The sequence below is a fragment of the Sorghum bicolor genome, chromosome 9, assembly GCF_000003195.3.
Source record: "Sorghum bicolor cultivar BTx623 chromosome 9, Sorghum_bicolor_NCBIv3, whole genome shotgun sequence".
Classification (NCBI taxonomy): Eukaryota; Viridiplantae; Streptophyta; class Magnoliopsida; order Poales; family Poaceae; genus Sorghum; species Sorghum bicolor.
Window position 1 is genome coordinate 51,761,410 of NC_012878.2, and position 26,245 is coordinate 51,787,654.

General features: G+C 44.0%; 3 protein-coding genes and 1 long non-coding RNA gene across 5 annotated transcripts; 3 read left to right on the forward strand and 1 right to left on the reverse strand.

The window, feature by feature from the left end:
• LOC8061755 (BEL1-like homeodomain protein 9) lies at nt 506–5,339 on the forward strand. The gene is made up of 4 exons (XM_002439861.2): nt 506–1,718; nt 2,533–2,903; nt 4,219–4,279; nt 4,427–5,339. The coding sequence occupies exons 1-4, from the start codon at nt 1,047–1,049 to the stop codon at nt 5,033–5,035; spliced, it is 1,713 nt and encodes a 570-aa protein (XP_002439906.1). The 5' UTR covers nt 506–1,046; the 3' UTR covers nt 5,036–5,339.
• LOC8072534 (transcription factor ILR3) lies at nt 16,226–18,500 on the forward strand. Its single transcript, XM_002439862.2, has 5 exons — nt 16,226–16,623; nt 16,756–16,827; nt 17,433–17,510; nt 17,644–17,806; nt 17,915–18,500. The coding sequence occupies exons 1-5, from the start codon at nt 16,505–16,507 to the stop codon at nt 18,206–18,208; spliced, it is 726 nt and encodes a 241-aa protein (XP_002439907.1). The 5' UTR covers nt 16,226–16,504; the 3' UTR covers nt 18,209–18,500.
• Nucleotides 16,834–17,317, forward strand: LOC110430203. Its single transcript, XR_002447513.1, has 2 exons — nt 16,834–17,092; nt 17,150–17,317. It is a non-coding gene; the product is annotated as an uncharacterized LOC110430203 (long non-coding RNA).
• On the reverse strand, nt 18,701–25,796 carry LOC110430201 (delta-1-pyrroline-5-carboxylate synthase 1). Of its 2 annotated transcripts, none has more exons than XM_021447400.1 (20): nt 25,463–25,796; nt 24,649–24,720; nt 24,355–24,561; nt 24,107–24,268; nt 23,652–23,929; nt 22,941–23,091; nt 22,682–22,846; nt 22,450–22,527; nt 22,287–22,376; nt 22,072–22,158; nt 21,893–21,979; nt 21,720–21,816; nt 21,517–21,620; nt 20,992–21,067; nt 20,403–20,553; nt 20,266–20,334; nt 20,073–20,139; nt 19,861–19,931; nt 19,185–19,264; nt 18,701–19,075 (listed from the first exon to the last, which is right to left on the reverse strand). In XM_021447400.1, the coding sequence occupies exons 1-19, from the start codon at nt 25,520–25,522 to the stop codon at nt 19,186–19,188; spliced, it is 2,151 nt and encodes a 716-aa protein (XP_021303075.1). In that variant the 5' UTR covers nt 25,523–25,796; the 3' UTR covers nt 18,701–19,075; nt 19,185. The 2 variants fall into 2 exon arrangements, with proteins under 2 accessions (XP_021303075.1, XP_021303074.1); XM_021447399.1 differs by having other exon boundaries at nt 19,181–19,264; nt 25,463–25,795.

Genomic DNA, 26,245 nt, shown 5'->3' on the forward strand with positions numbered 1-26,245 from the left:
TATCAACTATAATTACCTTTTACCTGTTCAATGAGGAATGAGCATAAAAGACCCTCACAACCAATCTCGTAAGCCCTCACAATCTCCAATTGAGAGTTCTCACAAGGCTTGTTCCAAAATCACTTTAGATCAATAGTCAAGTTAGGAGAATTAGAGCTTAGAAACAAGCTAGTCGTTAGACCTGCAGAGAACGAAAAATAGAAGAAAGGTTTTTCTGCTTGTTTCCGCACGTTTTCATTCATACAGCCACCTAGGTCATGCTTATCTAGTAGAACCCATTTGGATTCATGTTTTTTTTCTTTTTTTTTCTATGAAAATAAACTAATTTTTATATTAAGAAAATATAATTTCCGAGGCACTTGACTTTCCGCAGCCTGCTAATCTGCTACGCCGGCGAGCGGCGGCCACGAACACCTGGCGACGTCGGAGTTACCCGGTGCCGAGGACCCGAGGTACAAATAAGTCCCCCCTGACCTCTGGGCAGGGTCTCTACCCGCACGCCCAGGCGCGCGCCCGCGCCCGCGCCCTAGCTCGCGGCCTCTCCTCGCAGGCTCGCACCACAATCACACGAGCAGACAATCACCAACTCCCTTTCTGTCTTTCGCTTTCACTGCTCACCATTTCGCGTCGCCCTCTCGCCGTCGTCGCGGGTGCCTCCCTCTTTTTCACCTCCCTCCCCGCATCTGCCACGAACCTTTGCAGAAAGAAAGGTGCCCCGGGAGGTAGAGGCAGTAGATGTAGAGAGCCCCGGGAGCCCAACGCCTCCACCAGCAGCAAAGCACCAGCACCAGCACCACCACCAGAGCCGAGCGCACAAAAGCGCGCGGCCGGGACGCCGGCACAAAGCAACGGGCAGCCTGTACTGCCCGCTGCTGCAGCTACCCTTCCAGTCCCAGTCCCAGTTCCAGCCCCGGCCAGGCGCTCGCAAAGTGCGGGAGCCGCGCGCCCTCTTCGCTCGTGCTCTCTCTCTCTCCGCCCTCTCGCTCCAGGTCGTCTACGACACCCCGCCCGTACGTACGGACCCCGGCGCTCGTGCGCGGGCGAACATGTCTTCGGCGGCGGGCGGTGGTGGATACGGGGCCGGCGGCGGCGCCGAGCACCAGCACCTGTTGCTGGGGCAGGCGGCGGGGCAGCTCTACCACGTGCCGCAGCACAGCCGCCGCGAGAAGCTGCGGTTCCCGCCCGACCCGGCCGACTCGCCCCCGCCCACTGCCTGGCCGGCGCCCCCACCCTTCTACTCCTACGCGTCCTCGTCGACGTCGTCCTACTCGCCGCATAGCCCAACGCCGCTGGCGCACGCGCAGCTCGTGGCGCACGCGCTACCTGCAGGCGCCGGGGCCCAGATCCCGAGCCAGAACTTCGCGCTCTCGCTCTCCTCGGCGTCCTCGAACCCTCCGCCCGCGCCGCGGAGGCAGCTCGCCGCGGGGGTAGCCACGGGGCCGTACGGCCCGTTCACGGGCTACGCGGCCGTCCTCGGCCGGTCCAGGTTCCTCGGCCCCGCGCAGAAGCTGCTCGAGGAGATCTGCGACGTGGGCGGACGGCCCCCGCACCTGGACCGGCGCTCCGACGAGGGCATGCTCGACATGGACGCCATGGACGTGGTTGGGGACGTGGACCATGACATGGACGGCGGTGACCGCGCTACCGCTGAGGCGGTCGCTGTCTCCGGCGCCGAGCAGCAGTGGAGGAAGACCAGGCTCATCTCCCTCATGGAGGACGTGAGTTGATCCGCCTTCCCCAGCTTCTAGCTTGATCCTTCTAAGAAAAACACGGGTTTTCTGCTTTTGTTTCGTATCGCAATTATTTCTTCTTCTTCGGCGAGAAGAATCTAACGAACACCTCATGGTCACGTCACGGAGCCTACATCCTGGTTGAATCTCTATTTACTGTTCTGGCACAGCTTATTTCTTGTGCTTGTGATTTGATGATAGTAGATATGGATTGTGATTCGAGCTCTTTCGGATATGTTTCTTTGGTTATTATATGCATCAAATCATTGTTTTGCACTGTTGATGTTGAGCGGTTTTCCATTCCTTTTTCATTTCTCCCTTGTGAAAACTAGCAACATGCTGTGATGTTCTTGATGAACAGAATTGCTCAGCACTTCAAAGCATGAAATTGGAACATCAAAATATATCAGGAATCTCTAGTTTTACCCGATCCCGTATAAATTTTCAAAGTTGCTACTCGATAAGATTCCGAGAGGTTTTGTCTTCTTTCGAAAGGATGCCATATGCATCAGTGTAACCTGCAGAAAGATTCTGTTTATCTGGTCACCACTCTTTTGCTAAAATAATTCTATTGTTCACGGTTGGAATTTTGCCAGGTAAAGCACAGTACGTGCTAGCATCTTGGTTCCTGAACATACATGCTTTGGTGCAGTCTTGTCGAGCGGGAGGAAAATAAATTCTTGCTATGTGTCCTATATATGTTTAACTTCCTGAGTTTATTGGCTGCACTTAGTAGTTTTTAGTTATGTACTAAATTTTGGGTGTGCTCTACCTTTAAACTCAGAGTACATGAACCTTGCAGGTTTGCAGGCGATACAAGCAGTACTACCAGCAGCTGCAATCTGTGATCTCCTCGTTTGAGACTGTTGCGGGGCTGAGCAACGCCGCCCCCTTTGCTTCCATGGCTCTTCGGACAATGTCGAAGCATTTCAAGTGTCTCAAGGAAATGATAATGAGCCAATTAAGGAACACAAGCAAGGTTGTCGCCAATGATGGTATTGGCAAAGACGATATGGCTAACTTTGCGCTTATGGGTGGTGGAGCAGGCCTCCTGAGGGGAAACAATGTGAACGCATTCGGCCAGCCTCACAACATTTGGAGGCCTCAAAGAGGGCTTCCTGAGCGTGCAGTGTCTGTGCTTCGCTCGTGGCTGTTCGAGCACTTCTTACATCCGTAAGTATATGAATGTCATATCTGCTGATCTTGTTATCTTTGAAGTATTTTGGTTTTGGTGAAACTAATATTACAAAACATTGTACATAGTCGCATGTATACTTGTAGTTGCTATTGAATTCAGGTATGGAGCAGCAGTCCCACGTATTTGCCATTTTCAAACTACTATGTTATGATGCTAAGGTGAATGTGGTAACCATTGGATACAAAAGACATGTCATGATGATATGCTGCTTGCGCAACATGATCTTGATTACTATTAGTGATAAAATCATGAAAAGATCCGAGATATGGGATAAGTGCCTACACAGTTCTAATCAAACCAATGGCCAAAATCTTTGCTTTATTGAAAGTTTTTTTTCTTGTGCATTCACTTATTTTTTGCTAGTGATAGGTGCACATTGGCCACTGCTAGTGATAAGTCTGAGTTATATTTTCACAAATTGCTGAGAAGTGTGCTTGAAATTTTCTTTAGTCACAAATCGTTAAATATCATCGATGTTGATTCATTACTATCTGATTACATATTCTGATATGAATGACTCAAACTGTTAATAAATACACAAAAGGAGCCCAATTGCTGTTAGTTCTTCTTTATTGTACTTTGTACAAAAGCTTAAAAAAAACTTATATGCATCGACCTTAGACATGTACAGAAGTCTAGGGTAATGTTGTCATTATACTTGCTTTTGTGATCACCCTCGGGGGCCTGTGCATCCAACGCATGGGGGCACATGCCCTTAAGGGCAAAAACTCCACATCCTCGTCCACAATTTTTTGATTGATTGTTACATCTGTTGGAATAAAGCCTTGCATCAGAAGTGGAGTTTGTTCTGGTTGCGGAAACTGCATATTTCTGGTGTTTTTAGGCCCTGTTTAGTTGCAGAAAATTTTGAAAAAATGACTATTGTAGCACTTTCGTTTGTGTTTGACAATTATTGTCCAATCATGTATTAAATAGGCTTAAAAGATTCGTCTCGCTAATTACAAGCAAATTGTGCAATTAGTTATTTTTTTATCTATATTTAATGCTCTATGCATGTGTTGCAAGATTCGATGTCAGCATGTCACAGAGAATCTGAAAAATTTTGCAATTTTTTTTTTGGAAACTAAACAGCCCCTTAGTCTCATGCACCACCGGTTGGACAAATTACTCGTTAGAGACTTTCGAATTACATGCTATATGTAACTTTTATTGCAGCGTGTTTGTTTGATTATTGTTTGATCACTTGCTTTGACATGCCATGCGTGTGCTGCTATCTCTGCTTGCTTGGTTTCTGTATCCTAATTCTCATGTTTGGTGGTCATTTTCTAGGTATCCAACTGATAGTGACAAGCAGATGCTGGCTAAACAGACAGGCTTAACAAGGAACCAGGTGAGTAACCATGAATGCAAAACTAATAATATTACTAGAACTTTGCCATCAGCAATGTTTTCAGCTGTCAAAACAAACCTGCTGTATAAAAACATCATTGGTCATTGCATTTTGTGTCCCTAATAAGCTCGTGAATGCAACGAGCAGGTGTCAAATTGGTTTATCAATGCAAGGGTGCGGCTCTGGAAGCCCATGGTGGAAGAAATCCACAACCTGGAGATGCGGCAGGTGCAGAAGAACACATCGGTGGACAAGAATCAACTTGGCATGCAGCAGATTCAGCACTCGACGGACAGCAGTGGGAAGCTTTCTGACCCTTCAAACTCTCAGCGTGGGCAAAGCAGCGGCATGACAAGAAACCTCAGCTCTCCGGCATCACGCCATATCCAAGACGAGCTCTCCCAGATGCCCCACGACATGCCAGGCCAGGTGAGCTTTGCTTACAATGGGCTCCCCACACACCACGGTCTTGCGCTGTCACACCCCCAGCAAGCTGAAGCAGTCAGCGCCGGCATTGGCCTTGGCGGCGTGGCTGCCGGCGGTGGCGGCGTTTCCCTCACACTCGGCCTTCACCAGAACAACAGGACTTACATTGCCGAGCCACTTCCGGCCGCGCTCCCGCTCAACCTCCCGCACCGTTTTGGGCTGGAGGACGTGAGCGACGCCTACGTGATGGGGTCATTCGGCGGCGGCCAGGACCGTCATTTCACCAAGGGAATAGGTGGCCACCATTTGCTCCATGACTTTGTTGGTTGATCTCGTATTGGAAGTGTGTTGTCAGCATGCATGTATTGTATTATTAGGGGTAGGACAGTCGAAGAGACCATTTAATTTGGTCGTCCATGCATCCAAGAATGCTGTCGATATTTGACAATGTGAGGGCTATAGAGGGCATGACATACCGTTGAAGATCTGTTCCAGTTGTATGTTGTAGAGTTGAACCCTATTTGTTCTAATCCCAGGTGATCGATTAAGCGGTGTTAACACATTATTGTACCACTACCCCTTTGACATGCGATTGATGTGAAGGTTAATTGAAAACAGTGCTCCTGGAGGTTGAGATGGTTTTCCACAATAATTTACAGTGTAGCTTCATTGTGTAGCCCTAAAATATGACTGGTGGATAGTGGACAGGTGGTGGTAGCCTTATCTTGATGGTTGGATATATGTGGTTAGCCTTTCCATGTTACTCCATTAAACTAAGAAAGCAGGTTGGTGGCAGTATTAATCCGTGCCAGATCTTGCATCCTTAGATGGAGTACGCCTCCTAAAGCTTGGACAGGCCATGATTTGGCCATCTGCTACATGACCTTCGCATGCAGTTCCAGCACACGCATACTGTACGTTGTCATCACTCGCACCTAGCTAGCTAACCGCTAACAACACTTGCTGTTAGGGCTGAGCTGTGCGCCTGTGCCTATTGGTAACCAAGCTTTCGCCTTGATTTACGCACTAAACAACCAGCCAATTAGCCAGCGGCGAACATGGGCTACGCCATGATCTGGGGCTGTCCTGTCAATATTTTTTTTTCACTTTTCCCCAGGGTAAAAAGCCCATGTTACCTGGGATCAGTTATCCATGGCCCTCGGTGGTGCAGCGCGCCCGATTTGACGTACGCTTTGGCGAGGAGTAGAATAACAGCTGGGGGCTCCATGCACGCCCTTTTTGCGTGGAGGGAATCCATGCACGTCACTGGACTACTGCTGCTCCGGCTCTTCAGCTACTCGGCGTGCATGGACCGGTGTGTTCTTTGTTTAAAAAGGGCACTGTTGCGAGCCCCTTCCTTTGGGCTCTACTACTAGCGACCGCTGCTCTCTCAAGTGCTGCCTGCATGGGCAGATTATTGCCCTCTGATTCTGCATGCCCGCTGAGCAAGCCTTGTTTAGTTTGCAAAAATTTTCGTTTTTAGGTACTGTAGCATTTCGTTTTTATTTGACAAACATTGTCCAATCACGGAGTAACTAGGCTCAAAAGATTCATCTCACAAATTACAGCTAAACTGTGCAGTTAGTTTTTATTTTTGTCTATATTTAATGCTCCATGCATACGATCAAATATTCGATGTGACGGGAAATTTTGAAAATTTTTGCGAACTAAACAAGGCTCAAAACATGATGTGCTGCCTTTTTTCTATGCCTTGCCTTCATGGATAAAGCAGGGGTGATCATTGCCACTCATGGAGAGGAGGGAGAAACTGGACTTGCCAAAGCTTCAGCCTTCAGGGTTCAGAGCAGCAGCTTCATGGAGCATGCATGGGAGCTAGGAAAGGCTGCCGGGACATTACGGTTTCTATGTTGTTGCTGGCACTCTAGTGTTTGTTCGACGTGAAAAGGAGAACGCTAGGGTCTCTTGTCAAGTCAAGATCAGGTTAACTCATGTCAGCAGTTCATGAGCTGTAAGCATCTTTCACCAGAGACGCGTCGTTTGGCGTTCGAGCATGAGTGACGACGGTAGTGATGGTATAGGAAGGGATCCGAGCTGTAGGTGTTTTGATTTTGATTTTGGTGTGGAGGAGCTGTACTCCTCCCTAACTTATGATGGGACCAAGAAGAGGGCCATCAGTTTAGGTGCTTTGTTCCTTTTGTCGGCAATTTTGGCCTTGTTTAGTTCCGAAAAGATTTCAGATTTCGGTACCGTAGCACTTTCGTTTGTTTGTGATAAATATTATTCAATTATGGACTAACTAGGATCAAAAGATTCGTCTCGCGATTTCCAGCTAAACTGTGTAATTAGTTTTTGCTTTCATTTATATTTAATGCTTCATGCATGTGCCGCAAGATTCGATGTGACGGGGAATTTTGAAAACTTTTTGTTTTTTGGGTGAACTAAACAAGGCCTTGCTTTGCTCAAGAATAGACAGCTTAGATTAGCATTCATAAGTAGTATTTTCTACGTTTTGTCTAAGGTTAAATCTTTTCATGAAACGTTGATGCTACTAGCATGCTAGTGCCTACTCGTAGTAGACAACATCTTTTTTCACTCTGGCTGGCTGGCTGGCAGCTGAGAGCAACTGCAACACAGGAGGACATCAGTGCAAACGGTGCAATAATTCTCTTAAAATATGTCACCTCAATTCAGTACATGCATCCGAAACATGTTACAGTATTTTTCCTATGAATTGTTGTATATCTATTTTACATCTTGACTTTTGTGACAAAAGTATATTTGAATGAATTATGGATTTGTTAAGTTTGAAAGCTTTTTAATATCAATTCATGGACGTCACTGGAAAGCCTTTGCTTGCATCCTTCTCTGATCATGATCAGTAGTGCCAGCTTCTGCTTTTGACGCCAAGACCTTTTGCACGATTCCTTCTCCTTGTCACAAACATTTCTCAATCAAGTGACAGAGCATTGCAGCAGGTGTAGTGTAGGTGCATGCAGCTAGCTGCATGGGGCACACACCTGGGTGCCAAAGCACCCAAAGCTAAAGGCCAACGGCCTTTTGATCCTAGCAAAGCCTAATCCGCGTCAGGTAGTGAGTGAGGTTCCCGTTAAGCATATGTTCCTTCCACCCTTAAGATATGGCTGATCTGACGATCCGTCCCTGGATTTGCCACTTTCAAAGAGATGCCGTGCAATGCCGTCCCCTCGTGGCTTTTGTTTGTCTAATCCGAGTGGCCACCACCTCCTCCTCCTGCTGCTCCGTCCGGCCCGTCCGCGGCTGTGCCATGCTACACCAGGCCAGGCACCACCACCGCTAAAGATGTCAATGGAGCCCATGACCCGCGACCCGATGGGTATTTACTCTATTAGGGTATCAATATGGAGTGAAACCAGTATCCATGGGTACACAAACGGAGCAAACCCTTCACCCATTGGGTACGCGGGTATGGAGACGTTCTAGTAGTCCCCATACCCATTTACCCATAGGTGAAAAATACCCAGCCCAAAACTAAAGAAGCAAACCAGCTATTAGTCCACTGGCAGCCCATACACAGAAACCCTATGTAGTGCTAGCAAAGTACTACTCTCTACTACGTGATTTGTATGGACAATGAACTATTATAGTGTTGTGACTAGTGGTTGCAGCAGAAATTATTATGTTGCTATTTGCTAGGTATATGGTGAGGTGGCTATGTGACGATGCTTGTGAATGGCTATGTGATGATGCTTGTGAATTGCTACTACGTGACTGATGCTTGTGAATTGTTGATGTTTGACGGGTATGGGTGACCCGCCGGGTCTAATTTACCCATCCGGGTATGGGTCTGGAGAAATTCTCCCACCCATCACTGTATATGGGGATACCCGTGGTGTCATATTGTTGTCACGGGGATTGGTCTGAGAAGTTCATACCCGATGGGGGATTTACCATTCCAACACTAACCACCGCCTCCTCGTCGCCTCCCGCCGCAGCGGCAGTGGCGCAACGTGCTTTCGCCTCGGAAATGTCATGCGGCACTGTGCCCGCATAGAATAATTGCTTTTCTTGGGAAATGCGGGTGGCAGCAGGCAGCTCAGGCAGGCAGAGGCGGCATCGCTCTCCAGAACTGGAGTGCAAGTGAGCGTTCAACGGGGATTGGATGGCTTTTGCATCATGCATGCTACACCCTCACGGCACCCTCCTGCTCACCTGCAGCACTGCTACTGCTACTCTCTGCTAGCCTGCAGCTGCCTGTTGCATGGATGGATGGATGGATGGATGGATAAACAAGTCATCGGGACTCTAGCCTTTTTCTATAAAGAAATTGTTCAGTTTGTTGGGGTTGGGCCTTGCTTAGTTCCGAAAATTTTTAGAAAATGGACACCGTAGTATTTTCGTTTGTATTTGACAAATATTGTCCAATCATGGACTAACTAGGCTCAAAAGATTCGTCTGGTCAATTTCGACCAAACTTTGCAATTAGTTTTTATTTTCGTCTATATTTAATACTTCATGCATGCGTCTAGAGATTCGAAGTGACGGAGAATGTGAAAAATTTTGCAAAATTTTCTGGTAAGTAAACAAGGCCTTGATAGGTCGGGTTAGGCTTTGTTTAGTTCACCCTAAAATCTAAAAAGATTTCAAGATTTTCCGTCACATTAAATCTTGCGGTACATGTATGAAGCATTAAATATAGACGAAAACAAAAACTAATTATACAGTTTGTCTCTAAATCACGAGACGAATCTTTTAAACCTAGTTAGTTCATGATTGGATAATATTTGTCAAATTAAAATGAAAGTGTTACAGTAGCGAAATCCGAAATTTTTTCGGAACTAAACAAGGCTTTACAGGAACTGAAACAAATTAGGCACTTGTTTAGTTCAACCCGAAAACCAAAAAGTTTTTAAGATTCCACATCTTTCGACACATGCATAAAAACATTAAATATAGACGAAAGTAAAAATTAATTGCACAGTTTATCTATAAATCGCGAGACGAATCTTTTGATCCTAGTTATTCTATAATTGAATAATTTTTACCACAAACAAACGAAAGTGCTACAGTAGCGAAATCCAAAAAAATTTCGCATCTAAACAAGGCCTACGTACGCTGTTCTCTTCTCATTTCCCTGTGATGGCTGCTTAACGGTTTTCTTGGGCCAAGACAGCAAATCAGTGACGAAAGAGGCGAACATCATTGGCCAAATGTTAGCCACGATTTCAGCGAAAAATATTTTTTATATAAATGATCGTTTTGCTGCAATAATCTTGCATCCGATGGTGAATCTATATTTTGACCTCAAAAATTTAATTTTATTAGTTGCTCCGACGGTCGTATCCATGTGCTTTTGGACTTGTTGTATCTATTAAATTATTTTTTTATTACACTAAAACTAAGGACTCTAGATCTTAGATTACACAACTAATAATTATGATGCTACACTCGGTCCTGCTGTTTGGTTAGTGCCGTAGTTTGCTACGCTGAACCTTCGGGAAACTATGGTTACCTTAGAAAATGCAATGACAAAAAACAAAGCCACACTTATGATAAAAGTTTGGCACGAAAATAACCCTATAACATGTAGAACATTATGCTAAGAAGATATAGCATGCCATAGTTATGGAAGCGAGAACCAAACAACGGTTGAAAAAACCATGATATGACTAATCTTTGTGTGCCAAGTTTTGGTCATGAACCAAATAGGCTCTAAGGATCCCTTTGATAGGGCTTAGATTTTCTATTAAAAAAAGCAAAACCAAGAGAAGCCACATTTTGGTGGCTTTCGATTCTTCCTAAACGGTTTCGCGTTCACCATTGTTATCTTGGTTTTGATTTCAGAAATAGTTCTCATATGTGCTCACTTGGTAGTACTTTTGTAAGCCAGTGGATACGTATAAGTCCAATCAAGCTCTAAGTGGGTTTTGATGATGTTGACTATTTAATTAAAGGATGCATGCTTCCCATTCCTATTCATCTATAGTGTGTATGAAACCTCCACACCCCTTGTTTAGTTCCTAAAAAGTTTTGTAAAATTTTTCAGATTTCCTGTCACATCAAATATTTAGACGCATGCATAAAGTATTAAATATAGACGAAAATAAAAACTAATTGCACAGTTTGGTCGGAATTGACGAGATGAATCTTTTGAGTCTAGTTAGTACATGATTATATAATATTTGTCAAATACAAATGAAAGTGGTACTATTCCTATTTTACAAAAAATTTTGGAACTAAACAAGGCCCTAGAACGCTTTTGTATGTAGGAGTTGAGTGAGGTGTCTATACCTTCTCCTCTCTCTCCGGAACCGATCATCCCCTTCACTCATTCATTTTGACTAGCAGCTCCCTCTCCCTCTCTTCCATTGATGCCCAACCAGCTTTGTTCAAAATCTAAGTGATTCCATGAGGTGCTTGGCTCCGAGAGAGTGAGAAAGGTAGAGAAGATCAAGATTCTTTATTTTTGAACACTTGGTGAAGCTCTAGCTAGTCGGTGTGTTTGTTACTTACAAAGGTTTGCTTCTAGTCGACTAGAGGTTGCTCGAGAGCTTCAAATAGGTTGTGCTAGAGCACCAAGACATTTGTATTGTCATTTGTGACTTAGGTTTTGTTTAGTTCACCCCAAAAACCAAAAAAGTTTTCAAGATTTCCTGTCACATCGAATCTTGTGGCACATGCATGAAGCATTAAATATAGACGAAAACAAAAACTAATTGCACAGTTTACCTGTAAATCGCGAGATTAATCTTTTGACCCTAATTAGTCTATGATTGGACAATATTCACCACAAACAAACGAAAGTGCTACAGTAGCGAAATCCAAAATTTTTCCACATCTAAACAAGGCCTTAGTGGAAACCTCTAACTTACTACCTTGGTGGTGGGTCGGGACAAGTGGAGTGGGTTTAAAGAGACTTCATAGCCTTCATGGCTTCTTCAACAACGTGGTCGTAAGCAAGCCTTTATGGCAAGCCGAGGCACATGATAAATCCTTGTGTCACATGTGTTGTGCTTGTTGTTGCATATTACTTATGTTTGAATTTGCCTTTTAGAGTTTGCACCCGATTTAGAAAAATAGAAAATCGATGTGAAACATCTCTCTACCTTCTCCCTCTAACTCCCTTGAAACAGATGTGAAACATCCCTCTACTTTCACCTATTTAGGAAAAATAGAAAATTGAAAGTAGGGTGTAAGGTACTGCGAAAATACTATGGACAACAACGCTTCTCAATAAAAAAAACAGCTTGAAATTCTATTTGTTTGGTTGGTGTTATGCTTTTTTTCTTAGCAAAAACACTTTTTAGAAAAGATGAACCAACGGTCTTAGTAATATAGTTGAGAAAAAGGGAAAATGATGCAAAGTTGCTTGGTCGCCCAACCTAGAACTCCGGCGACGGCCCACGTCTGATCCAACAGAGTGATAACAGTGGCCCACGCCTGATCCGTCATAGAAACAGTTGGCTGGAGCCCTGACATGTGATCCGGTCCACGCCCGCATCCACGCAGCCCAACACTCGAACCACAAGGTCCACTGAACTCCCGCTGGGCTGAAACTGAAATCCAAACGCGTCTGCGTGTGCTCACCAGACGCGTTCGGCCTCCTCGCCGTTTCGCTGCACGGGCCACCGGCCGCAACACCACAGCGGCCTGCGTTTCTCGCAGCGGAAATACATAATCGATCCCGCCGGTAACGAAGGCGATCACAGCTTTGATCGGGCGTGGCGCCGCGGCGGCACCTCGGGGACGGTTCGGCCGGCCGTCATGGCCTTCCACTTCGTTCCACGCTCACACACCGTCCTAATCAGACGACAGTCGCGGTGCCACGGACCTTGGATGGAAGCCCTCCTATATTCTCTCGTGCAGTAAGGCCTCGTTGGCTCTTTGGTTCTTCTTACTAAATTATTTTAGTTACTCTTTAATGATTAGTAGAACTAAATTATTTTAGCTTGATTTAGTCAATGTGTTTGGAAGTTTATAGCTACTAAAGTGACTAAAGTTTAGCTAGCTAAAATTTAGCAAGGAGAACTAAAGAGACCCAATCCAACATTTTTTAGCAAAATGGACTCTATAGTAATTTCGTTTGTATTTGACAAATATTGTCCAATCATAAATTAATTAGGCTCAAAAGATTCATCTCGCAAATTACTGACAAACTGTGTAGTTAGTTATTTTCTATTTATATTTAATGCTCCATACATGTGCCGCAAGATTTGATGTGACGAGGAATCTGAAAGATTCGATGTGACGGAAAATCTGAAAATTTTTGTAAAACAACTGAAAAAATGTTGCATATACTTGCCGCAAGATTTGATGTAACTAGACTCAGTTTCGATGTGACAATTATTTCTATTTAACCCATTCTTTTGTTTTGATGAAGAGAGATGCTAAGAGCTTCATAAAAATAGAGATAGTTTTATAAAAACAAAACTTTTCTGCATCGTTTTCAAAATATGAAACTGAGCCATGAACCCTGAATGGCTTAAGATCGCACGAAATTCCCCCGAGCTCCTGGCCAAAAAACTCACCAGCACGCACATCACATACCAACACCACCATCACTGACCTCTAAGGCTGGTGGAACATTTTCTCTCGTGGAAATTAAAAGAATGAGCTAGAGATGAGCATGAGCATGGACCGTGACTGGAGAATCTTTGCAATTTGCATCATTTAACGGGCCATCCGTCACCCAATGACATCGTCCGGAAGACGGCAGCCTCACAATGTGGCCACCCACACACAAGAGTCAATGATAAGCCCCGCGCGGTTCTATTATCCTTGTAGCCTAGTATCAAAATTGTGCAAAAATGCTGGATAAACAAGAGGATATATACTCCCTAGTCCTAGCCTGTCCCTCTCGGCTCTCCCTCCCACACAGGCCTTGACAAGTTGGCCCGGGGTACTGTGGCGGACACGGTCTCGCCGTTAGCGACTTGCGTCGCCTAGCCTTCAATATCTTAATTTGATTCTGGAAGCTAAAGTAAAGGGATTATGTTAATCCCAAGTCGGGGAGCCTTTCCGGCTTGTGTGCTAGTGTGGCCACAGGCCTAAACAAGTCGTTGGCCTTTTCGAAAAAATCAGTTCAATGGATCCTGTGATCAACAAATAATCGAATGCATCTTACTTTCAATAGCCACGTCCCTTGCCATTACAAAAAAAAAAAAGTTAACCGAAAATATGAGTACATGCCTGGTTATTGTACATTATGTTTCTCTAGAGCAAATGCATGAGACACCAAGTATGAACCAGTCATTGTGCACGGCTGGTTATTACTACTGTATTGTAGATTGAGTAAAGAAAATGGTATGAATCACCAAGTACATATACATAGGCGAGTCTCAATGGGGTTTCATCAGGATGTCATGCACATTTATTACAACGCCATATCAGCAAAACTGTACTTTTTGCATGAAACGATGAGGAGAGAAAAGGAAGTAGTTTCACCATGGTGAAACTCCGTGGGCGTTGTTTCCCACGCGGTGAAACGAGATGAAATCCCCACTAAGGGCTAAATCGTTTCACCATCTTGCATGTTATGCTTTGCCCAGCCTAGGAAAGGTCAAGGTGAAACTCATGCATTGTGGAGGTTGTTTCATTATTCGTTTCATTGATGCCCTATCAACAGATTTGTTTTGGAAACAGTGCATTGAAACGGACCACTGAGACTGGCCTTATACCAGACGTGTTAGGTTTGAAAAGAGGACGTCCACTGTCCACGCCGAGTATTCGTGGATCGGCCATGGAGTCACTATGAGTATCCGATGTCGTCACCGTAGCATTGCTTTCCTTTTAAAAAAGGATTAAGTGAAGGTGAGAAAGCCACCACGATCTATGTTAGTACTCCTATGGCATATATTTAGGCCTTGTTTAGTTCCAAACGACACTAAAGTATATTTGTTTTTATTTGACAAATATTGTCTAATCATAGAGTAACTAGGCTTAAAAATTTCGTCTGACGATTTATAGACAAACTGTGTAATTAGTTTTTATTTTCATCTATATTTAATGCTCTATGTATGTGCCGCAAGATTTGATGTGACGAGAAATCTTAAAAAGTTTTAGGTTTTTGAGGTGAACTAAACCAGACCTTAAATTCACTTGAGCAAGTAGCGTGGCGCCGGCGCCCACTTTCTATCATGCTTTTGTGTTCTGGAGTAATAAATAATGCTCGCAAGCCATAACAAATTAGGAGTACTCTAAAATGTTTTACGCTCGCAGGCATGGTAGGAGTAAAGGCTAACCAGCATATCTTCAATGTATTGAAAATACGGTCTTTGCTTCTTCTTCTTCCGGGTCATCATCGTTAAAACTACTATAAGGATTTGTCATAAGCTTAGTGATAATATACTCCATGGTGATGAAGCATGTAATGAGACACCTTCAAAATTTGACTACAGACACTAATGTGGATTAGCCATAATTGATGCATTAGAGACATATTATTGTGATTTTCTAAGTTTTACCGATAATTTGTAACACGTTTTAAATTGGCTCTTATTTTGTACCTTGCACTAGAAGATGTTTGAGATATACTTTGTTTTAAACAATTTTCTTGTATCTAGTACTTTGTACATATATTAATTGGTACTTTGTATGAGGGGGTATCCATTTTTTGTTTCTTCTCAGGCCAAAAAGAAATATCTTATGAAAATATATTTTATAATAAATTTAATAATACTAATTTGGTAACATAAATCTTAAAGTTTTTTTCTAGAAATTCAGTTAAAATTTAAAAAGTTTGACTTAAGATTTTTTAGGAATTAAAGCTGTCAGAGACAGAGTGAGTAGTTTTCAATCCTTAATAAATATGAAAACCATACTGGTTTTCTCTCTCATCATGTTAGGCGGAAAAAAAAACCTTGGCGACAGTCGTTTAAGAATAGCATGATCCTTTCCACATCCCCGTAAGGGCCCCTTCGTGTCTCTGTCGTCGTGGACTCGTAGTTACTACTGCGGCACTGCACGGAGAGCTAATTAGGCTGTCTCCAATACGAGACCTATTTAGAAACCCAAATCCAAAATAGCTTTCCAACACGATACTTATAGCCTCCAACAGAAGATCTATTTTGAGTATCAAGAGAGGCATAACTCGTGTTGTCTTTTAGGTCTTGTTGTTGGAGAAGACTAAAAATAGATATGGAACCTTTTATCTGTAGCGCTACTCAAAGGACAAATGAGTCTTGTATTTTGGGTGACGATTGTTGGAGATATTATTAGTCGACGGAAATGGGACGAGATCCGGGATGGTGAAGCGATCGAGTGACGCGCCGAAAGGCCATCGAATCTCGACTCGCTCGACGACGTGCCGCGTGAGCGTGACGTGAACCCGCACGACACGAGCATCACGCCCCTGCGCCCCCGGCTGCTCTCCACACGCCTGAAACGCCCCCACGCCCTCGCCCGCGGCCGCGCCAGCCCCACCGAATTCCACCCCCATTTTTTTTGTGAAGCAACCAACGCGACACGCACCCTCAGCCCCGCCGCACCCAAGTCCCTCGATTTAAATATGGATTCCGTCGGAACCATCCGCCCGCTCGGCGGGGCCCAGCCGACGAGCCGCACCTGCACACCCACGCGCCCGCACCCAAGCGCCCGCGGCACCGTATTCTATTCGCCAAAAGCCAAGGGATGGGGAGGGGGCCGTCCAAGTTGCGTGTTGTTTAGACGCGCCAAAAGGCAAAAAGGGTGGGAGGAGGAAGCGGCAGGGCTCCCGAGCACAAGCACGCCACGCGATCCCCGCCGCTCCCCCGCACACGGCAAGCAACGCTCGAGGTCGAGGCTCGTGCTCGCCCCGCGCTACCCGCGAAAGATCTGTGCTTGCTTCGCTCGCTTGTGGCGGGTCTCGCCGCTGCGTGGGTGCCGATGAGCTGCACGGGGGCGGGGCAGGCCGGCGGCGGGTGGCTGCTCGATTACGGGCTGGTGGAGGAGGAGATCCAGGGCTCGGAGTTCATGTACATGGTCGACGACCCGGCCGTCTCCAGGTGAGAGAGCCTCTTCCTCCTTGATGCTGGATCCTCTTTGATGCTTCCTTGGTGGCTTGGATGGGTTCTTATGGGTGGTTGTTGGCTGACTGTTGACGATGCCTGGTTGATTGATTCGGTGTGCACTTGCAGCGTGATACTGGGGTTCGATGCTCCCAGGAAGGACGACGGCGGCGTCCAGGACAACTCCGGCGCCAAGAAGAGGCAATTTTTTCCTTTCTTCCTTCCTTTTCAGTTGATCTCTCCTCACCCTACAGTTAAGCTTTGTGAATTTGGCCTGCCTAGGAGCTTGCAGAGACATAATCATGGATGCTTTGGGATATTTCTTATTCCTTTTTTGTCGCTAGTATTAGCTTCTGCTTGAGTAATCTGGTATACAGATTACTTGATTAGCAGTACTCCGATTTGGTTGACAACAAAAGGTAGAACTAGTGGTATCCAGGAGTTGGCAACCTATTTCAGATTTCAGGTTGCAGTGAAAACTCAAGAAAGCTCATCGTTCTAGAAGAAAACTCGCAGATTTCAGGTTGCAGTGAAAAGACTTGCAGTGTTTGCAGACACGCCTAGCAAATTTGCTTTCTCATAATTAGACTCCACTTTGAGAGCTACGACTTGTGCAAATTCGTGGTCCATGGTCCCATTTCACTGCACTATCAAAGTCAGAACTAGCACAATAAAGCGGAAAAGTGTCACACATCACAGATCCTGGGAGCCATCACATATACTGTACTTTACGTCCAATTCTGTTGCCCCTGAAGTCCGTGAGCATAATTTGTTGTGGTTTTCCTATTTCACTTTCTTGTTACCAGATCCCGGCCAGAGTCCAGCGCACCACCTGGCACCAAGGCTTGCCGTGAGAAGCTCCGGCGAGACAGGCTCAACGAAAGGTGTGTTTCAGAGTTCAGACTCTCAGTGACCAATACCAATCTCCCCGCTGCTTCAGACTAGACATGCATGTTCAGCACTTGTAATACCGAGTATGATCATCTTTGATCATTCCCTCATGATGCACCATTCCAGGTTCAACGAGCTCTGCGCCATCTTGGAGCCCGGCAAGCCACCAAAGGCTGACAAAGTTGCCATTCTAAGCGACGCTGCCCGTCTTCTGAACCAGCTGCGTACCGAGGCCCAGAAGCTTAAGCAATCAAATGAATCACTCCAGGACTCCATCAAGAGTCTCAAGGTATGTCAATCAATCAACTGACAAAACGCCTGGTCAACCACCATTCGTCCAAATTGTATGGAAGTCTATATATTGATTTACCGGTGTTCAATGTGTGGCTGGCTGCAGGCTGAGAAGTCTGAGCTGCGAGATGAGAAGACGAGGCTCAAGGCCGAGAGGGAGAGGCTGGAGCAGATGCTCAAGGGCGTCAGCCACGCCGCAGTGGCGGCTCCAGCGCCCTTCGTCCCGCACCCTGCTGCTGCAGCCGCCGCTCCATCTTTCCACCCGGCGGCGGCGTTTGCTCAGGCTGGTAAGTTCGTGCCGTACCCCAGCTACCCGCCGCCGGCTGCGTTCTGGCAGTGGATACCGCCGACGTCCCTCGACACGACCAAGGACCCCGCACACTGGCCGCCGGTCGCCTAGTCGATCTACCTACCAGCTCGCCATGGCATCATTGATCGGTGATGCGTTGCCCGCCGTGTGTACTGAGCTTCTTGCTGTGTCGTATAGAATTTGACCAAAGCATGCCTGGAGAACAACTTCGGGTGCTGATTGTGTAGCAGTGTGTTATGCTTGTGGACGTGGCGTGCTAAAATTCAGGCGATCAAGGCCGATTGGATAAGTCTATGTAACAGCCATAATGCTAAAGCAATGAAGGTGATAATATAACTGAATCAGACTATTGTAGTAGTGTTTCCCGAGATCAGTAGACAAAGATCAGTGCCAAGAACAAAGCATATTTGGGTGACATTGCGGCCTACAGTATGAATATGTGATAGATATATTAGTAGCTACTACTTCGGCAGCAGTAAAGCTGCGTCTACCGCAGCTGGCTTCTGCTGTCAATACTCAATACAGTGATCTGAAGATGGCGTAAAGCCACAGCTACAGCATCTAACACACCCGGTATCAAGATGTCGTGTAATCACAACCCGGTTAGGATAGCTCATAAGAAACAAGTCGGCACAAAAAACCTGTGACATATGGGTTCGATCGCACCAAAAAAAGAAAATAAATATAAGAATATAACCGGTTTATCTTGTTTAACCTAGACACCCTCGGTACACGGTACATCAGTGCCCTGACTCCCAGCACTGCTTTATTAGGGAGGGTGGCCTCCAAGCTCATACAGAATGAACCACCAGAATGATGGTCTACACACTGACTGAACATTGCAGTCCATGGATTCACAGTCCTCAATCGAAAAGATTCACCATTCTCTGCTCCTATCTGATGAAACTATCATACATCACTGGATCGACACGAATCCTGATTAAGCACAAAAATGCCCTGCATAATTTCTTAGGTTTAGTACGCTTTTCCTACCATTATCATTTAAAAGTACTTTATAAGATCAAATGACTTGCATCAGCTTTATGAAAAAATAACCATTACCTGCCTCATTGCAAAGGAAGGTTCTTATGGGTGTATGCAATATCCTTGTCACCGTTCACCACTTGCCCACTCCCTCGCATGATCCTATAGGTTAAAGTGAACATCCATAAATATACAATATTGTTGTAACCAGTATTAAAATAGCAGAGAATTAGACAAACCAAAATTTAGAAAATCCACTATTCAAGAGCATATAAATTGTTCAGGTGCTTTATCGGGAAGGTGGGTCTCCAACCTTCGAACATATAAACTGACATAATAGTAGCTTTAGTCCATCAGTGCTCTATTACTTCCAGCACTGCTTTATTGGGGAGGTGGGGTCCCAAGCTCACACAGAATGACCAACGAGCTATCAATATTGTATATATTGAGGACTCAAATGCGCAAATATAAGGAACCCGTATAACATATAAACTGCAAAAACTATGTTTTGCAATATAGGGAGCTTTATGTTAAATACCCTGCACATCTTAGCGGAGAGACTCTCTGTTGCGAAGTGCAGGGTATTATTTATCAGTGAGAGCAGAGTATAATATCCTAGCACCAGTCAAGAACTCTACCAACTGCACATCTCAGTTTTACACTTCTGATAAGAAGCATGGCTGTGCAGTTATTAGGAAATAGGGTTACAAGAACAGAAGAATAACTGAAGGGTATAGATTGAATGGAAATCCACTTACCAGCGTGTTGTTAAGAGACCTTCAACACCCACAGGTCCGCGAGCATGTATGCGCCCTGTGCTTATGCCAACCTATTCAAGATATTCCAAAGGTAGAAATATTAAGATGAAAACAGTAAGCAATCGCTAGAAACGATAAACTTTATGCCAATGTAAGATATTCCCGCTTATTCCAAAATTTTCACTAAAAACGCCATAAAAGATAGGACGTACCTCAGCACCCAATCCAAAACGAGCCCCATCAGAGAATCGTGTGCTCGCATTATAAAATACAGCAGCACTGTTGCAATTGTAGAAGTAAACTAAAATCAGTGAGATATCTAATCATCATTGAATTCAGAACAAAACAACATTGTACATACAGTAAAAATGTATAAAAAGAAGGGACGCTGATGTTTAAACGTACCTATCAACTTGACGCAAAAAAGTTTCTGCTACTTTATCATCTGTAGTAACAATGCAATCTGTATGTGCACTGAAATAAAAAGCAGTGAATCTCAGGTTTACTAGATTTTCAACAATGAGGGAGGGGAGGGAGACTACCTTCCGTAACGATGTATATGGTCAATTGCTGACTGTACATCATCAACGAATTCAATTGTGCAGGCCATAGAGCTATATTCATGATGTAATGAATCTGCTTTTGGAATGCACAATAGTTCATGTGCAACAGGCCCTCCATAAATAGCAACTCCTGCAATACATTACAAGTTTCTTTTCTAAGAACAAGGAAGCAATCAGAAGTATAGAAGTATAGAACTTTGATGAAAGTGGTCAAAGAAGCAATCCACAAGTTCATAGAAGTATAGAACTTGATGAAAGTGGACAAATGGAACTGCCTTGCATAACCAGATTTATCCAAAATGATAACAAATGGCCACATACTAGAGATGTAGGCATCTGCTAACAAAATTCTAACAAGAGTTGAACGTATTACTTACATGTGTTTATTCTTCCATGCAAATATACCTCATTTCATGTACTAACAACTTATTTTGTGTGATATTAACAAAGGCATATTATGAGAACTACAAAGGATTGACTAAGTGCAGCCAAACAAGCCCTTAGTTGTATCTAGAAACAAGGAGCAGATATATACTACATTTTAAGGATGAGCAAGTAAACTTTTAACCTTCTGTTTTGAGTGCTAGCAGTAGGTCATCAAGACCTGGAGCATTTATGAGATCTTTATGAACAAGCAATGTCTCCTGCATTATACAAGCAAAATATGTTATATCTGAATCTGAAATAAGTTAAGGTGTCTAGACTTATGAAAAAAAAGGAGTAACAATATCATGAGTTGTACCGAAAATATCATACTTGTCACAAAGATCTCTACTGTGAAAGTAAATATGTTATACGAAAAGGTGGGTTACAAGGAATCAACATCTTAATTGACTGTAGTTATATATATTAAATTAATTTTTGAAAGAGAAAGATTAATGGTGAATCAAGGATTAAGAAGGATTTTCTTTATAAAAGAAAAACACAAAATACTAGGATGATTGGAGAGGCACTGAGTGGCTCATGTCGAGCACGCTCTTAAGTTGTCTAATGTGTGTAAAGGTTTTACTTGGTTCTCGAGTAAAGATGTGCCAACAAAAGTAATTAACAAGCTGAAAAGAGGCATGTTAAATAATATAAATTGTAGACATACCATAGCATTGCAGGCTGCTGGGTAATCAATTTTAGCGTCCAGCACTATTCGTTTTGCCATATTCATGTCAGCTGATTTGTCGATGTATACATGACAGATACCATCTACATAGGAAAAATACAGAAATCAAACACTAGTCAACATATTTTAAATATTGTAGAGAACTGTTTGTACCAAAACATACTATTGGGAGATAAATTTACCAGCATGACCAAGGACAGGGATCTTAGTTGATGACTTGATTTGCGACACCAGCTTATTGCTGCCTCTTGGAATGACAAGATCAATCACATCATCAAGCTGTAGAGTGTGTTATGAGTTCAGGCTTATTTGGCATATTGGTAGAATCATTAGTCTCAAAATATATAACACTCACCTTTAGTAAATCAGCGATTTCATCTCTACTTGTAACAAGGCCAATAAGTTTTTCACCCACGTTGCTAGGAATTGCACTAGTTATAACCTATAAGAAATTTATTACCAATTATAACCTATATAAGAAATTTATATCATGACACCAATCTAAAAACATGGCATGTCAGCATGAGAAAATACCTTATGCAGTATTGTGTTTGACCTCATGGCTTCTTTTCCACCTTTCAGGAGAAGACCGTTGCCACTTCGGATTGCTAAAGACGCAATCTACACAATGATATCAAGATCAAATATAGCTTATAATTTATAAATATGCTTAAGTACTAAGCATTAACAAAACAACAAGTCACATGGTGAAATGAAAAGTAAATGGTAAATTATGATTAAAAAACTACCTGGACCAAGGCATCAGGCCTGGACTCAAAAACGATCAATAGCACACCTAGAGGACAAGATGTTTTTTCGAGAACCAGATCTTCAGCAACCTGAAATCAATATGTAACATTTATCTTTGGTAAAATATGTTAGTCTTTCCTTTGTTAAAGAGTTTATAGTCACCTCTGTTCTTTTAATTATCTGATTGATTGGGTCTTCCATATATGCAAGAGTGCGAATGGATTTCGCAAGGCTTGCTATCTGTAACATGATAAAACATTAAGGTGAATCAAATTGAAAAGAAAAACACCAAGAAGAAAAAATGCACAACAATCCAATAAATAAAAAAACAAGGAACATGAAATTAATATACGATTGCGGTTATAATATATGCTGAAATATACACTAAGGCTACCTTTCCTGGCTTCAAAGTCAATCTCGCAACCAAAGATGGTTCATATCCTGCCTCTTGTGCTGCAGATACATCTATTTCATTCTCAGTTCTAATTAAATCCACATTCTCTTCCAAGGCATCTGCAACGTCCAACAATATTTTCTTGCGCTCATCAGATGACAAATTCTGTTTCATAAATGTCCAAAGTTAGCATAAAATATTCAGGAAAAAATGGGCTAGTATTTTGTGTCTTCCAGTAGGCATTGTTTTAATAAGATACCTGCAAACGCCTTGAAGACTCCCTTGCACCAAGGGCCATCTCACGAGCACTAACATCTTTGGATGGTTCCCACAAACTTGCATCCTTATGAAAGAGAGTACCAATTTTCTCTCCTTGGAGAACTCTAACAATGCTCTGAGACGCAAATCCACTTCAACGATAAAAAGAAAGTTAAACCACTTCGCTATTCGTCGTAAAGAGACAAACATAGATTACAACATATGAATTTACTTGTCTTGTCGAGGTGAAAAAAGAACACTATTATGACAAGCTAACTACTCAATCCATTTTGCAATGTTTGTCCATAACACACCAAGCGCAGGGACTAAGTACTATTTCCAAGAAAAACAAACTTAAAATTATACCATAGCATGATACAACTACTTATCAATTCAACACATTTAATTAAGGAACAGTGGAAACATAGCAATAAGATGTAAGAGCACTTGACTCCAATGCAGTCTACAACAAATATGTAGTCAACTACTTATCAATTCAACACATTTAATTAAGGAACAGCGGAAACATAGCAATAAGATGTAAGAGCACTTGACTCCAATGCAGTCTACAACAAATATATAGTGAGTCACACCAACTATCAGCTATTTTACTTGTTGAACATCACATGGGAATTTTGATATATCACCTGGACAATATATAAATGAGTAACGAAGGGCAGTTATCATTCTCTTGCTAAAGAACGGTACATACCTTGTAATAACAACAGGTGTGCCACTGTTTGAAGCCACGAAAGCAGCCTTCACTTTAGCTGTCATTCCTCCTCTACCTACACGTGACTTATCCCCAAAAGTAATTTCATTGTGATGTTTTTCTTTGATGTAGGTATGTATTATCTTTGATTGAGGTTCACTTGGTGGACCACTATAGAGGCCATCCACGTCACTGAGTAGAACAAGAAGATCTGCTTTGAGTTCTATAGCCAGAAGACCGGCTAAACTATCGTTATCCCAAAATATACCAGATGAATCCTGTAAAGACAAACTGTTAATGAGCATGACATCGAAAATGCTACCAAGAATTTAACAGACTCATGCATTGGTTAAGGTCCAGGTGCATAAGTAGCACAGAACCACAGAATAACATTTATCAAGCAGTGCAGCAAATGCTGTTGAAATTTTCAAAGTCATTCATGGTACAACACAAACCTCATATGGAGCCTTTCTAGTGCTGATGGCATCATTCTCATTAAATATTGGTACAACTTTAAGATCTAATAGTGACTCAACAGTTTCACGGAGCCTCTCCCGGAAGTTTGGATTCTCAAAATCACTGTCTGTCACAAGAAGCTGGGAAGAGGATACATCAAGCTGCACAACGGGAAGCTCAACATTAGAAACATATGGACACAGCACAGAACAGTCGACAAATTTCGATAGCAAGTTAACAAACACACTTGAGTAAATAGCATATCGTAAAGAGCCATGAGGCCACTCTGTCCAACGGCAGCACAGGCCTTTCCATCCAGCTCCATCTGTGGCTTTTGCAGATCAGCAAAGCTGCTATTGACAAGCTTCCTGTACTTAAGCCTCTGCTTCCCCACACCAACAGCACCTGAGGTCACAATGATCACCTCGTATCCTAGGGCGTTCAGCTCCTTCACCTGCATTGCCACGAATATTTGGCTAAGAATCTTTCCAGACTTCACTAGTTGATAGAACATTATGAAAGTTTGAATTAGAACTGCTACCTGCTCACAAAGAGCCCCTAATCTACCCAGAGCTAGTCGCCCATCATGCCTCGTGACAACTGCAGTGCCCACCTGTTGTTGTGAAAAGGGTTAGAATCAGCTGTAATCAAAACCAGAAGATCCAGACGGATATACTCGGATAGGTAATTCCCAAAAGTTGCCAACTTTGTGGTGGGGTGGGACGGCACACTGGTACTGACCTTGCACAACCCCGACCCCCGCAAAACCAACTTTTTTTTTCCGGGCAAGCAATTTCATAGTAGATAGACTAATCTAGCTCCCGATATTCCCAAAATAACAGAGGAGAAACAACCCGGCAATTCGAATAAAAAAAACAGAGAAGAAACAATCCGGCAAAAACAGAGGAGAAAGAATCCGGCAATTCGAACGAGTTGATTCGCATACGAAAAAAAAATCAGACAGGATGGCTTCTCTACGCACTCGCATTTCACATCTGACAAAATCTGATAAAAACCATATAGCAAACTAAGATTACGACACCAAAATTCCAAACATAGGAGTCAGCGTATCAACTTTCACCATCAACCCGTCAACTCGACTATAAGGGATAGAAGCAAAATATAAAACCCAAACAAAACCCTGCTGCCTCGCCACTTACACTTACCTAGACGAAGAAAACCCAGAATCGAACACGGTTACTCAATAATTATTCGCGCTATAAAAAAACACGAGTCGAAAACACACAAGAATATGAAAAAAAAAAAGGAACAACGCAATGCAAATAGCACCAAACAAATCGCGCGATTCAGATCTAACAGGTCGGCGGCCGTCGCCAATCGTACGATTCAATCACCTTGATGATGACGCGTTTAACATCCTTCATGAAAGACCGGGTCCGGTCCGCGGTGGCCATGACCGCCGCCGGCGCTTTTAGCTCGACGCCGCTCCTGGTCCTCCGTCTCCCCCTCGCTGTCAACTTCTCCCTCTCTTATCCGTTTTTTTTCTTGCGGGGCAGCTCTCTCTCTCTCTCTCTCGCCGACTCGTCGCCGCAATCGCGAGGAGGCCGGAGGAGAGATAGGTAAAGGAGGGTGGAGGAGAGAGAGGTGTGAGGAGGGTTTTGAAGTGGCTAGATGGGGCTGGGGCGAGCAGATCGCAACAACAACCTACCGCGGCGCGTGTCTGGGCCGCCGTCATCCAGATGGGTTTATCTGGGCAGGGTATCAACGGATGAGAGAGAGGAGGGAGCGCAGCCGGAGCCATCGGATGCACGAGGACTCGTTGGACCCACGTACTACTGGGATGTCAGGGACTAGTAGAGGTGTAGGGGTCGCAAACTCAAGCAAGCAAAGGGTTCGTGTGCGTGTGGAGCGCACCATGACCGCACTTGCCTGTGCCCGCGCCTCGCCAACATTAGAGACGACGAGCTTGCACCTCTGGTCTCTCCCCCTCTCCTTCCCAACTCCGGCGGGTATAGAAAGGATTGGCGGGGAGCGGCGGGCTGGTCAAACGGTAGAGAAGGTGGTCAGGCGGTTAGGGGCTTAGCGACGGTAGAGGTGGCCAGGCTAAGGAAGGGAAGGGGCGCCATGCCCGTGGAGCTCGCTGTCGCACGAAGAGGAAGGGGGAAAGGTGGCCATGT